The following is a 15,195-nucleotide window of genomic DNA, read 5'->3' as shown; positions in this document are numbered from 1 at the left end:
TGACCACCACAGTGTTGCATTAGAAGCATGTTGTAAATCCGAATTGCTTGAAAACATTGGGAAAAGTGTCCACATTGTTTCAAAAATATCAATATGGTAACTCCAGGTTTCAGCCATGGTAGTTTTGTCGTGAGCAAAAGTTTGAATTACATTTGGATCAAATGTTGTTCATTTTAAGAAAACAATAACCTAAAACAAATTGAACTAATCGTGCTTTTTTATTAAACGTTTTCTTAACCCTGGAAAATCTCAATGACATGTGTTGAAAGTATCAACGTGGCTGTTACGCCCCCTAGTGCCAACAATACTAAGTTGGCGTTCTGTGTATTGAACTTCATTTCCCAGAAATCATTACGTGTAAACATGTGTCTAGATTTAGCCTGAAATAATTTCAATACTAGTGTCAGTTCTGCTTAAACTACATATCTACCCCACCCACTAACAGCCAATAATGACTGCATGTAATTATTTCAGGGATAATTTATTAAGGAACAGTTACATTTGCGTCTCTTCGAAGCTCGCCACGGGCTTATTTGTAGACAGCCATACCCTCTGAGCCAGGTCCTTCGCGTCCCGTGTCATTGGCGAATGACCGAAGATGTCGCACTGTAGGTTGTTTGCCAGGCTGCTCTGTAAGTATTTCAACAAATGACACTAACAAACCACGATATTTCTGTGACACTTTTTTTGCAAAGGAAACACACGCCTGGCCTCTTTGCTGTACGCGAGCGGTTCTTCACAGCCTCACACTGCCTCGCAAACCTTCCCGTCACCCCTGTCACTTAGCATGAAGGCTAGTCAGTCAGGTCAGGATGCTAGCAGGATACACCAATGAAACCCATTCACTTAGCCGCTTAGCTAGTTAGCGTCTCGCTAAAGCTAGACTCAAATTGAACCTTCTGTCAGTTTCCAAAACAGTTGTTGTGCTTTGACTGACTTTGCATGTTGCTTTGACTTCGCGTAGACATTCCGTCCACGCTGTTGAAGCAATGCCAACATTTAACACTATTTGTGTTCCCCTGGTAACAAACTGGCGTGTTTTCACTCAGCAGTTAGCAGCTGCTCAGTCAGCCTGCACGCCAACAGCTATGTGTGCACTAAATTCTTTCTAGCTGAATCCACTTTAATATGTGCGCGATAAGAACTTGCATCCTCCGGTTTGCTGTCATTTTTATTATTGCAAGTTTTAATGAGTTAGTATGTCGCGCTACTGCACACAGGTGAACTTTGTGACAGCGGCGTTGATAAGTTTTATGACACCGACAGAGCAAAGTTCAACCACTGTGAAGTCACATGCGTCTGCGCTCAATCAACCAGACACACAGTACGATGTCAGATCTGATCACAGCTCCACAAACATATCCTGTGAAAAAGGAACACTTGATTGATCATTTTAAAGTCTCTAAACTGCTACAATGAATCAAACATGAGGTGAAGGTGTTTGAAATCTGTTATGAAGGGAGCATGTTTTGACGTTTTGAAAGGAAAACCTGAATAATATAGAGGTATATTTAATAAAAACCCACTTTTTCAAATACTTGCAATACTTGAAAGTAATGAGTGAGGAACCAAAGAACAGGAACAGAAGTTGCTCAACAAGAGGGATTCCTCAATGGACACCAATCCAAATAGAACATTTGAAAGTTGCTTAACATATGAATCATATCAACTTCTCAAATCTCCATGTGACATGTTTTACACGTTTACACAAAACAGGATCATGATAAATGAATGATCATTAATCTGAATAAGCATCTAGACATCAGTGTGTGTAGAGTTTCTCATTTGATGTGATCGATTATTGCAGCATAGCCTGTATGGACACATGCAGTTACTTGATTGGTGTTGGTCAGTGTGTGTGTGTAAGTAGTGTGTGCAGCCCTAAGCATGATGTCTCAAAGTAGCTTTTTCTCCGTGTGGGGTCACTGCTGCCAAAATGTTGAATAATGAAGAATTTACTAGAAGCTTTCTTTAAAGTCAGGAGAACATTTGCAGCTTGGGTCCTATTCAGCAACTTTCACTCTTTATTTGGCTGAATGGATTCTTGCACAGCAGTGGTTGGAGGGTTTAGATTTGGAATGTGTTCACCCCAAGAAGGAATATTTATATTTGCTCTTGATAAACATTCAAACATCTCCAGGTTTGTCTTTTTCTTTAAACGCCATCGTAGATTTCTGTATTTGTGCTCTTTGTGTTTACAGGCTTTCTCATTCATATAATTCGTACTCGTATTCAAACACTCATGTCTGGAGTGTGTATCCTGCTTTCGTCTTTCAAGGACGCTATTAACGACACTGTATTGATATTTGAAATCTCTGTTGTCTCCTCTCGCTCTTTCAGTGCAGCAGAGTGGAGTCAGGCACTGTTACACAGCCTCCAGGAAACACCTCTACATCACTCAGAACACCAAGGTCATCTGCCAAGGATTCACTGGGAAGCAGGTTTGTATAGCAGATACACACATAATGACAACACACTGTTTTCAATCAGAACATGTTGCTGTAGTCTTCATGTGTCAACACGCATGTAAATCTGCTCCGTGCATCTATCTCTTATTTCCATCAGCTCTTCAATTGATCACATTCGAGTTCCACATTTGTGTCAGACCTCTGTTTACTGGGTGTTGGATGCTGTAATGTGTGTGTTTTGATAACACAATGCTGGATTTGCCTGTTGTGTCTCAGGGTTATCTAAGGGAATGAGCACGTACTGAAAATTCCGCTTAGTTTCTTTTCTTTTGACACATTTCAGACGTGTACAAAGTTTGAGGTTTTTATTTGGCTTGAGTTAGATCATCCCTCTCTTCTAATAACTCGGTGCAGCACATCGATCATCCAGTTGTTTTTAAAGATTAAGGCGAAAGTGCAGGTGCTTCACTTCAAACAGCATCCAGTCCAGAGGAATAAAAAACTTGGCAAGTGCGTTCAGCTAAGCGCAAAACTTTGACTTTATAGATTAATATCCCCCTCTGTCCTTAAGCACATTCCATTTGTCATCCGCCCTGTTCTCAACATAATAAAAGCTTGTTAAATATAGTTCCAATGAACACTCTGGGTAATTAGAAAGGGATGAGAAATGAAGCGAGCGCTATCGAGTGCACATTCCTGGCTTGAAAACGGGGCCATTTTTCAAATTTATTGTCCCAACATTCCCAATAACAGTGACTGGCAAAAACAGCCACGTTAGCAGCACAAATGAATGGGGGATGACGGAGTGTTACAGCTGGGGGAAAATGCTGCTTCATCGCTTCTGCTTCTCCTTAACAGGGTGGTTATCATTTTTTACATGAAGGTCTTTTATTTGCACTTGTAGGTCATTTATTTGGCGGCTTGATCAATATTTAGTTCCGGGATCTTTGGCAGTGATTCATTCACCTCGCCTGACCTCTCAGAGATAAAATGTGCTCCGTTTTTTTATGATGTTTTTATTTTAAATGGTGCACGACGGTGAAATGTTTAGCAAACACGGAAGACAAAAGATTCTGAAGAGCAAGTTCACCTTCACCAGCATCATTGTAGTGAAATGAGAAATGAAAAGCAGGAGTCAATAAGGTGACATTCTACTGCTTTCCACTGACACCTTCATTAAAGGGAACACGTTTATAGTCGTGCTGTTGATTTCTACGGTTATCCAAAACGACATACAGGCAAATTACAAACTTCCGAGATGCAGTCCAGATCAAATTTCACTCGTGCTTGCTAGTTCACCAAATCTTTATGGTTTCCCCCGAAAAGTGAAATATGAACCCAGAAATATGGCTCTGAAGAGGAGAACAGATTTTGACTGTTAGATATTAACTATGTCATCACTTAAGTTGTTGTTTTTCAATGTGTTCGATACAAAACGGAACCTGTGAAATGTAGAAATGAGATGAATTATAAAAATATCCCTCCTGAATGTGAGCAGGAGTAAACTGTGCTAATTGCATGGACGCAGCCATGGGGGGGAAGGTCAGACATGTTTAATACGGTGAGAATCTCCATAGCTGCTTTTGATTTTGATTCTTTAACCGTCGTCCAGGCTGATTACACTCAGCTGACATCATAAGCTGTCCAGAATGTTTTGACTCGCACTCAATATAAACAATTTAACAATACTTGGACGGGAACCCAGTTTATGCCAGCCTGCCTTCCTTTGACACGGCACAGGTGATTAATCCTGGCAGCAAATCTCTCCTTCCTCCTTGTTAATGATGTCTCAAGGTTGACACTACAGATGTGACTGTATCCACTCCATTTCACACGCAAACGCACGCCGGCTCCTCCCCCTCTCTCCTCTCAGGGAACCTTTCACAGTCAGCAGGCTGTCGACTATGGCTCCCAGCTAGTCGGAGGCGTCTCACCTGGCAAGGGCGGCAAGACGCACCTCGGCCTGCCCGTCTTCAATTCAGTGAAGGAGGTAGGTTTGCCTCATCTATCTGAGTTTCCTGCAGCCTGCAGACGTTTGAAGTCGCTCGTACACTCACACTTTGAAATAACAGATGTTAGAGTTTCTGAAGAGTTTTCAAGCGGAGAAATATTAATTTTACATTACGGCTCTGACAGATCTGTGACTAATATCCTGTGAACTGTGAAGGCTTAGTTTTTTTTTTTATAAGGAAACATTAGGTGGCACTATTTTCCTACTTTAGAATTCTCCCTTTTAACACACCACCTTTTTATTCTCTGCCTCAGGCGAAGGAGGGCACAGGGGCTGATGCCACTGTGATTTATGTTCCTCCTCCATTTGCGGCAGCGGCCATCATCGAGGCCATCGACGCGGAGATCCCTCTGGTGGTTTGCATCACCGAGGGCATCCCCCAGCAGGACATGGTGAGAGTCAAACACAGGCTGCTGCGCCAGAACATCACCCGCCTCATAGGCCCCAACTGCCCAGGAGTCATCAACGTAAGCACACACACACGCTTCCTCAGTCAAGAAAGATGAATATAAGAGAACATCGCCTGAATTTGATCTAAAATGTAAATGTGCTTGTTTGCAGCCTGGAGAATGCAAGATTGGAATCATGCCAGGTCATATTCACAAGAAAGGAAGAATTGGTATGTTTCCCCCAGTTAATGAAGTTTATGAAATCACTTGGAGTGTGAATCTTGCCAAATTACAATCATTTATTTGTATTTGTGTTTATTTTAATGAAACAAGTTACATTCTTAATTGCTTCATCATGCTTCAACAGAAAGAACTCTATAAACAGAAAGTTGGTGTGTGTGTGTGGCCTTTTCACAGTGTACCTGTGCTTTGATATTAGTTGAGTTTTTGTCACCGACAGTTTGAGTGCCACAGCTCACCACTGGACTTTTGCAGGAAGTCAGTTCTGTGAGAGCTCAGCTGTCACGTCTTCCTCTGCGCTGACAGAGCTGTGCGTGTTGAAACAATTAAGTCAAAGCGGGGACATAAAAGGACCGACTCGTGTCGCATCAGTTTGACACTGACTCACAGCTTGTAGTCCTGGTTGGAGTGACGTGTGACATTTGCTTCTATTTTTATTTTCACAGGCATTGTGTCTAGATCAGGAACCCTGACATACGAAGCTGTGCACCAAACTACACAAGTGGGCCTGGGCCAGTCGCTCTGCATCGGTAAGCTTCCAGCTTTATAGACTCAGAGACAAAAGAGCAAGTCATGTTTTAGTACTTGTATAATAAAGCTTAAATATGTTCATTTAAATGTGTCTTTGCACCAAGAGCATTTAAATAACTACTTGAAGGCAGTATGGAAGGATTTGGTTGTAGACGAACAAACTGCCACAGATCCTAAACAAGTAGGAACCAATGATGCCCGTCACAGAGTGTGACTTCATGGAGACACTGCAATCACAGATAAGAATATATTGACATCTGCAATTCTTTCAGATAAGGCATCAGGTACTAGGCGTATTTTAAAGTACCTACTTTAAAATGTAGCTTTATTGCAATTGTTGCAAATGCAAAAAGGAGTTTAATCTGAATAATCTTATTTTTCAGTATATGTAAACAGTAATTATCTAGAAAACCAAGCAGGTTGTAACACACACACCCCCCCCTCCTCCAGCAGATACAGTTAAAAAAAACACCTTTGCTGGTCTCACCCGAGTTGTCAGGAATCTATACACTAAATCTCATCGGATGCTCATGCATGGCAGGAAGCGTGGCACAGATGGTTCAGATTGAAACGGCAACATGTCTCCTCTGATGCTGCTCAGATCTGAGCACCACTGCGGCAACACTTTGAACATCAATATTCCTTCAAGTCTACAATCTGATCTGTTGAGCCCAATCTGTTGTCTATCTGTGTGCACTTACCAATCTGCAGACATGCAGACATCTCTCCGCACCGTCTCATACTCAGACATGACTTGTGTGGATCGCAGTGGTGATGGCTCCAATACAAATTGATTAACTCTGTCTGGCTGAGCTGAGAGGAAGACAATAAAGCCTGCGGCTCGAGGTGTTTCATGAGAGGATGGGAAGACCGTGTTGGTTTTCAAAAGCCAAAAATGTGTTTTTAAGATGCCACAGATACTAAACATGTAGGTTCTGATACAACCTAACCATCTGACCCTGTTATAAACGAAACATGGGCGGGTTTGAAAGTTACACATGTAGTTTATTTGATGTCGCCCCATCCCCAGTTGTCACAAAGGGGGATTCAGATGCAATCAGACAACTTGATAGCATGCTGAGGCCTTTTGTCTCTCCAATAGCATGTAGCACGTTCACGTGAAACACTCCAGAATGTTTTTTTCAGCTACCCCATTGTCGTTTTGAAAACAATTTGCCTTTCCGTGTTGTTGATTAGACCACAGCATGCAAGCGTCACCTGCTTCTTTCAGGCTGCGCAGTCGTGTGAACATCAAATATTCACAGTGGCTGTCCTCTGAGAGCCATGAATTGGGAACCACAGGTGTTTGCTTTGTCTTTTGCAGGTATTGGCGGTGATCCATTCAACGGCACCAACTTCATAGACTGTCTGGAAGTATTCCTGCAGGATCCCAAGACAGAGGGCATCATCCTTATTGGAGAGATTGGAGGCAATGCAGAGGAGAATGCTGCAGAGTACCTCAAACAACACAACTCTGTAAGGATGTACACTCTGTTCTCCCATTATTTGTCTTTGTAATGTCGTATGCTGCAGCACTCCATCTTCATGGGCACTTCATGGGAAAAATGATTATTCCCCCGATGTGGCCATTAGCCATGTCCTTTCAAATCCATGGAATGCAGGACAATACAGTGAGACCAAGCACGAGGGATGAATTCATGTGCTGTATTTAATTTATTTTGATTATAGCCCCCCTGTCTGTCTGTCTGTCTGTCTGTCTGTCTGTCTGTCTGTCTGTCTGTCTGTCTGTCTGTGTGAGATTGTTCACAAGCAGAAAACACTTTTTGTAGTTAAGTGGCCAAGAACTTTCTAGTGACATCCTTCACTTCAGCAGACTTGGCCCAGGATTCTGCCTTTACAGACGACTTTGTGTGTGTGTGTGTGTGTGTGTGTGTGTGTGTGTGTGTGTGTGTGTGTGTGTGTGTGTGTGTGTGTGTGTGTGTGTGTTTTCCTTCCTTCTGAGCTGAGAAATGGATTTGCCCTCGACATCCCTAATGCATGCAAATCTCCCGCTGCCGTCTCAGGAGAATGACTTCTCCCACTCAACTCATAAAGTCCAAACACCCCCACCCAATCAGGCGTCGTGTTGACACCGAGGGACTGTTCAGATGAAATGCTAACACGCATGAAAAAGCCCAGCGGAGCGTTCAAGCCCGGCAGCAGCAGCTCCTTCACAGAGAGTCAATTGCGTAGAACATTGTATATAAAATGGCGTGCTTAGCTTTTGTTACTAATAGTGGAGAACAACAAATTTGGCACAAACGGTCGGGTCGGCGTCAACGTAACCTTGGGGCGTTTCCATGTCTGTGCATCAGGGTCTTTGCATCATGTTTGTCAATGTTTTGCTTACTTGTATGTCACAGATGTCCTTCAGAAGTTGTCTTATCTGAGTGGAACATTCCGGCATGCTGATTGGATGTTGACAGTGTGTATAGAGAGCTCTCTGAAATGCCATTCAGTGCCATGATTGATTTTGTGTCATGAGGCGCTGCACATATGGAACTCCAACTCCACAAGGACACTGTGCTGATTCCACTTCATATGAAGATGTGCGGATTTTAGGTCCGACCGTTTATTCTACTTTGTTTTCCTACCGACAACAAATCTCATCCATGCCTTTGGGTTCTCATGGAGGAGGACATATTTTTACAAATTCAATTGTCATAACATTACACAGAACCGACCTTGTCAAAAACCTTCTTCAGGCTTATCTACTGCGACGGGAGTGTTTAAGGAGGAGAGTTTAGAATCCAGGCTCTTTCTATTGAGTTCAGCTAAGCCCTGATAATTCTATGGAAACAAACGCTGAACGGCGGCGCAGTCCGGGGCTGAGGGCGGAGGTGAGAAGTGTGTATTGGCGTCTACCTTGTTAATGCACACCGCAGTTTTATTAATGCCTACCTGTCGTGTTTATAGGGGCATATAATTGTCTCAGTTGGGCTTCCTAAGCTTGCCTCACCTCGGAGCAGACTGAATGAAGCGCTCCTCCCGTGGCGTTGGGGGAACCACCCTGTTTGGTCTCGTAATTAAAGTCATATATCTGATCCGCTACCCGTGGAAGACAAAAGACAGGTAAAGCAAATGGTAATACGACTCTCCTCCCTTTTGTTAGTGCTCAGTATCCGGGGAGGCAGGGATTAATGGAGTAATTAAAGCCCAACTCTTTTGAGGTAGATATAAGGCTTGATTCACACGAGGGTGGATTGTTTAATCAGAACGTGATTTGACTCCAGAAAGCTGACTGCGGCATGTCGCTCATTTGTTTTGTGCGTTTTTCAGCAGACGGAACAGACGCAAGTAATAGATTTAGTCCACTTAAAAGTCTCTGGTAATTATTTTTCACTGTTCATATGTTAATGCATCATTAACGTGGCGTAGCTGGTGACGATCTGTGATATTGGCAGATGAGCGCTCGGCTTGTGCTTATATCAAAAGCCATTACCACTTTATTTTAGCAGCTGCCATCTTGTTCCTGCCAAATTTAGGTCTGAATTTGTGTCTAAAATGGCAGCAGCAGCAGCCATGGGTGTCTTTAAAGGACTTCATTGTATTCACCCGGTTGTTGAACACGCCACATTCACTCCCTGAATGCAGTCTGGCAAACGAGGTACAGCCTGTCTTCAAAACCCAGGGCTGTGCGAGCGAGCGTGCGTGCGTGCGTGTGTGTGTGTGCGTGCCTGTAGGAAACGATCCTCAACAATAATGTTATCCTTTCTAAGTATGAACTATTAGCTGCTGCTTACACACACACACACACACTCTCTGTCTCACACACACACAATCCCCTGTGACTTACTTCCGATTATGATGTTATCGCTGAAGATGAAATATTGTCTCTCTTCACCTTGGAAAAGATCTTAGCTGTTGAGCGTAACATCCATCACGGAGCAAGCAGCACAGACAGGTGCTGAGCTAATCAGCAGCTGCATGACTAATTACCATCTCAGAAATGAGATGATATGAAATGGCAGGAGCCCGAGCCCCTATCTGGTCATACAGCGACCCATGCAATTAAATGGTTTGATTGACCCTTTGTTTTAATAATGCAGGCTGAGACGGAGATAACCGCTTAGACAAGCCTGTTATCATGGGAGCTCGGTAATGGGAAGACACGAGGTATTTAATTTGTAATTACTGCATCAAATGCAGGTGCAGGAAACTAATTCTGTTTTTTGTTTTTTTGGTACCTTTCCCTCCGTTTTGCTTTCTTCCGTTCCAGTCGGAGTTTTATCTTTTTTGTTGCTATGCCAACTACTTTCCCTTGATGTCATCCTCCTCCGCTATTACTTCCACTTAATTTTCTGCCCAGGTTTCACATTTTCTTTTCTCTGCTGTGTTTTAGGGTGCCAACGCCAAGCCAGTGGTGTCCTTCATCGCCGGGTTAACCGCTCCCCCCGGCCGTAGGATGGGCCACGCCGGCGCCATCATCGCCGGTGGCAAAGGTGGCGCCAAAGAGAAGATCTCAGCCCTCCAGTCAGCAGGTGTTGTAGTCAGCATGTCTCCTGCCCAACTGGGCAGCACAATGTTCAAGGTGAGTCTTTTGAATTGGACACATATGTACAGGTGAGAACAGTTACTGTAGAGCAAATACAATGTTGATATGAGGTCATCTGAAATATCCAAACTTGTGATGAAATGTATGTGCAAAAGTCGATATGCACTTCGGTTTCTGTCCTTCTGGAGTTTGAGTCAAAAATTAATAAAGCACATAAATAGAAGGATACTTTATGGGTTTAATATTATAAAAAGTCAAAAGTTGTAAGAGTTCAGCTAGATGGAGTAACAAAACTCTAAAGCCCTGAGAACATAGAACCAACTGATGAAGAAAGTTGCTCATTAGACGAGAGTCTAGTGAATAAGTAATAAATCCCAGTATAAAACTATGGAATAACACTTTCTTTCGGCTTCAGCTTAGATATTTTTGTGACGTGATTCACTTTAAGCGCCGTCTTCCCTCACTGAACAAATGCAAGTATGTTTACAGGGAACAGGATTTCAACTTTGTAGGTAGTAGCAAGATTGAGATTGAATTTTTAATATGCTGTAAAGCAAGGCAGCGGAGAAGGGCAGAAATTAATAAACGTGTGTTGACAGTGGCTGACTTGGCACCACTGCCTCTTTATTTGAATTTATCTCTTGGGGAGCACTGTTAACAAGATGTATAAAAAGTGAAAGCACGTATTACTCCCATACATCATCATACACTTTAATTACCACTGCTGGCACCACTGCACATGGATATAGATTTACACGCATTTTTTCCCGAAGTTTAATTCATAATCATTGTGTGTAATGATGAAAAACGCCTTGTGTGGTTGCTCATTTTGCTGCACATTGTGTTCATACATCTGTGTTAAGCTCGTCGGTCGCGGTCGGCCAAGTATCACCACCTAAGCGCACATGTAATGCCTCGGCTGTGGGCGCCGCGGTAACCTGCGCGTAGGACGTTGACACCCACTTCCAGCTGCTCAGGCGGGGGCCGCCACAGTTCTGCCACCCGCCAGGTGCTACACGCCGCCTGACCCAAGAGACCATATGCTGGGAGCGTTAAAAATATGTATCTGCGAAGGGAAGCGCCTGCATCAGCGTTTACTCACACATTAAGTATGCACACAATGGTGCCGCAGTAGACGCTTTCTTCTTAAACACACAGAAAGTTGTGTCGCAAAGCCTCGTCCATGCCGACACTGTTAACCCTGAGTAGTCAAAAGTGTTCTCTCTCGACGCATTCAGACAAGAAAAGCCATTGAGCAACTGCGTGCCTTGAATCATGAAAAGATGGATGACGTTTTGTGATGGAAGAAAACAGCACTAAAAAGTAAAAAGCAGTAATTATGCTCTTAGTTGTTTATATCAAAGAGAGAATGGGCTGCTGAGAGTTGTCATCCGCAGCCTCGCTCGGTAATGTTATCCACTTGAATGGTAATCAAAGCTGAATGCTGGCCTTTCTGTGTGCGGCGGCTGTAGTGCCTCACACAGGTTCCAGCTCGTCCCATTAATACTTGAAAATGTTGTGTTTTCAGCTGAACACGATGTACCACAAAATGAGACGCAGGTCGACCAAATAGTTTCTCTGCTTGTGCTCGGCTGTTGTCTTTCTTAATCCCCACTTTGTTGCTTGGATGGTGTTTGATTCTTCTCATTTACATTCACACTTTTTCTTACAGGCTCTTTGCAAATGAAGAACAGAATCTGGCACGTGTTGACAAATTAAACTGACGCTCAATGCTCGCAGTCAAATCAATTATCATTTTCAGTGAGACAGGAGCAACGCTGTACACGAGCACTGTTAGACAGACGCACGCGGAAGACATTATGACCGTTAGCTCCTTGGAAAGTGTCTTAAGTTGGACTACAGTGAGGAAGTTTTTTTTCTTTGGTTTACTGTCTGCAGTCATCTTGAAGCCCTCGCTGTGCGCAACCAAACGCATTAAGTTGTGAGATCTTGTTTTGTTTGGTATAACCCAGACAGCAGTCGCGTCTCTGAAGTATACACTCTGGCCCCGGGGATGTCGAAGCGGCTGTCACTGCCGGCTTGTAAATGGCTTCGCTCCCTCTCGTGTTGCGTCTCTCCCTCCTCCTCCTCCCCCCCGCAAAAATATTTTCACCCGTCCTTTTGAGCAGCGGCACTCTCGACTTCTCATTTCACTCCCCGCCTTGCTCTCGAGTCGTCTTGTGGAGCCCTCTCCATCTCAGCCTCGCTTTGCCTGCCTCTTTCTGTCTTTTTGGTATCTGACTGTGTCTCGCACAGAAAAGTCTCACCACAGTCACAAACACCTCCTCTTTCCCCTGGTTTCTATGATTCATCTCTTGTAGCCGCGAGTTGCTGTCTGCAAGCCATCGACCATCAAGCATACGCCCGTTTATGTCTTTCTCCTCTGCTCCCCTCCACCCCAGCTCTGCCTTCTTTCCTCCCCGTCAGCTGTGCCGCTTGCCTCCTAAATGCCACACTCATTTATGTGCGTTCACCTGTAAAAAACAACACAAAAAAAAACGTCCTCATTCATTTGAGCCATCCTAAAAAGTCAAGTTTAAGAGAGATGGCATTTCCGATGCAGTGTCTCTGCCGTGGTAGCGCAGTGCAATCAGAACGTCATCGCATTTCCTCCTGAAGGTGGCAGTAGACCTTCAGGAATACACACGGCTCTTACAGTGGAATCAGCCAACATGTGCCCGAGTGCGTGTGTGTTCAGTTCTGTAGACCTGATAAATGACATTTGCATAAAGTTTTTTTTCCCCCTCCTTCTGTGGAATGGAAATTTCCAGGGAAATGACATATTCTATCATCCTGCAGTTTGGGTGATATTTTCCAAATTGAATATGTAAATAGCGACATCATTTTAATGGCTATCATAATGCTTTTCATTTATACTCCCGTGCTTGGACTCCACTGATAAAAACACTAACTGCAAACTCGCATTAATCAGATTTGTTGACGCAAACTCTTAATCAATCACCGGAAAGTAAAAGCGCTTACACACCAGCAACGGAAAGTTAACACGGACCCACATGTGGTAAAATTTGCCTCGGCAGGATGAACCGCAGGATCTCCGTGCTCGAGCCGCCTCTGTTTCACCTCAACAGAGGCTCCGATGCACAAGATCAAAATAGAGCCGTGCGATCTCTCTGTGAAGAAGCCGCGCTCTCTCTCACGTTATTTCACCCCTTTTCCTTTTTTTTTCACCTCCTTCTTTTCGTCTCTCTCCGTAGGAGTTTGAGAAGAGGAAGATGTTGTAAATTGTGCCAGAAGGTATCCGACCTTTACCCCTTCCCTAAAGATTGAGATGAACCGCCCGATGCTTGAGATGGATGGATGCCCTACAGTGTCTAAACGACTACATGCACATGCAGTGTTTATATTGTCATTTTAATTTTACCTTGCACATTAAGGAAAAATAAATGTGAGTTAAGTGTATCTGTAAGTAACTCACTTTACTTGATGTATGAGCTTAGAAATGTTTTTTCTCCCCCCTCTGCTTGGTGTTGACAGCTGAAGGAAGGGTGCCGTGGTAACCTTGCTGCTCTGTATGTCTTTCATTCTCCCACTGTAAGACGTATTCCATCACTCAATTTCACCGGCTTTTCACCTGAATAAAAATGTTCCTCAAATCATTTTAATACTGTGCTGTTTATATTTGACAATAACCTGCAAATGGCACATTTGAGATTAACATGTCGACTAATATGCAGAGTTACTTAGAGTGTAGCATAGCACAACGCAACAGAAAGAGTTGTCCTACAATATTCTCGTGTACATTTTAAGAATTTCCTTTTACAAGCTTGTAATTGTGTCATCTTCAGCTTTATTCGGTGTATTTAATTAAATTCTTCTGCTATAATATGTTCAGTAAGACACAAGTTGTCCTCCTAACCTTTTGTTATCTTCTCCACAAAGACTAATACTAAATATATACTGAAATGCACCATTGACTTCTCGGATTGTAAATGTGTCGCATTATACACAACTCAATATTAAAGGCACATTTTCAGATTCTCTCCTAGTTAAGATGGACTGCCAGCCTCAACAAAAACCTATAGGATAATCTTACACCTCATTACTGTCCACAAGGTGAAATTAGACTAAGTGGAGGAAAATGAAAGGAGAAGATAAGGCTACAGTTGGTCTGCTCCCACAGAATCTTTTTTTAAATTAACCTGCTACAAACAAAAAGTGTGTACTGAAGCATATAATGCCCTGCACTGGACATCTTTACAGCTTATTCTTATCTCCTCCACAGCAGTCAGTCAAGGCAGATTATTCTGTGTACACACCGTTAACAATTACTTTTTAATCTGCATTAGCAAATTAACATAATGACTGACAGTGGCACAGAAAGCTCATTTGTTTTGGGACTCAGAAGTTACTTGTGTCTCTGAAGTTGTGCTTGTGTGATTTGCTTTGGTTGGACCCACATGCAAGATGTAAAACAGGCCTACAGTAAATTTGCTGTCTGCTGATGTGTTTTTGATAAATGGTTTGAGCTTTGATGTACTGTATGCAATGCACATATTGCGCAATTAATTGCATGTTCCAAATGAAACTTGCCTTTGCTGCAAACTCCTGAATATTCTATATGATAACAAACTGAGACTGTGGTTTTCATTGGATGTTGTATTTAAGAAATGAAATATTGGTTATGTTTGAAACTCTGTTTTGTTTTATGTTGATTCGTTTTCTAAAATGTAGCAGCCAGTGTTTAAAAAAACAAACAAATATCCATTATTGTGGAAGGACAGGACTGAATTAATGGGCGGTGGTCGAAATAGTGAAAATGGATTTCTTCCATTTTTTATATCAGTGAACACATATTTCAAAAACCTGCTTGTTAGGTGTTTCCAAGAGAAGAAGAAAATGGCACGGGTAAGCAAAAAGCATGACAACAACAGCACAGTATACAGGAGGAAATACATCGATTTTTTTTGTTGGGAGGGATGTTTTTTAAAACTTCATGGTAAGTTTGAGTTGAAAAGAAACTAATCAAAGGATTTCTGTAACGAATTCACAACTTGCAACCAAAAACAAGATTCCTCAAACAAAGCAAAAGTACTGTTTGTGTTTGAATGCGATGGCCTTCAAAGTTTAAAAACTTTTTAGGTGTTAATATTTCACTTCTAA

At 42.8% G+C, this 15,195-nt stretch overlaps 1 protein-coding gene across 1 annotated transcript; it reads left to right on the top strand.

Moving 5' to 3' along the window:
* Positions 1-550: 550 nt before the first annotated feature.
* suclg1 (succinate-CoA ligase GDP/ADP-forming subunit alph) lies at positions 551-13,691 on the top strand. The gene is made up of 9 exons (XM_076145474.1): positions 551-632; positions 2,341-2,441; positions 4,282-4,398; positions 4,674-4,886; positions 4,981-5,038; positions 5,495-5,578; positions 6,904-7,055; positions 9,922-10,110; positions 13,290-13,691. Exons 1-9 carry the CDS (start codon positions 599-601, stop codon positions 13,314-13,316), a joined length of 975 nt encoding a protein of 324 aa, XP_076001589.1. The 5' UTR covers positions 551-598; the 3' UTR covers positions 13,317-13,691.
* The last annotated feature ends 1,504 nt before the right edge of the window (positions 13,692-15,195 follow it).

This window comes from Genypterus blacodes, unplaced genomic scaffold (genome assembly GCF_046128005.1).
Source record: "Genypterus blacodes isolate CSIRO-AG114 ecotype Tasmania unplaced genomic scaffold, CSIRO-AGI_Gbla_v1 ptg000030l_1, whole genome shotgun sequence".
NCBI lineage: Eukaryota > Metazoa > Chordata > Actinopteri > Ophidiiformes > Ophidiidae > Genypterus > Genypterus blacodes.
This window is presented reverse-complemented; position numbering and strand designations above follow the sequence as displayed.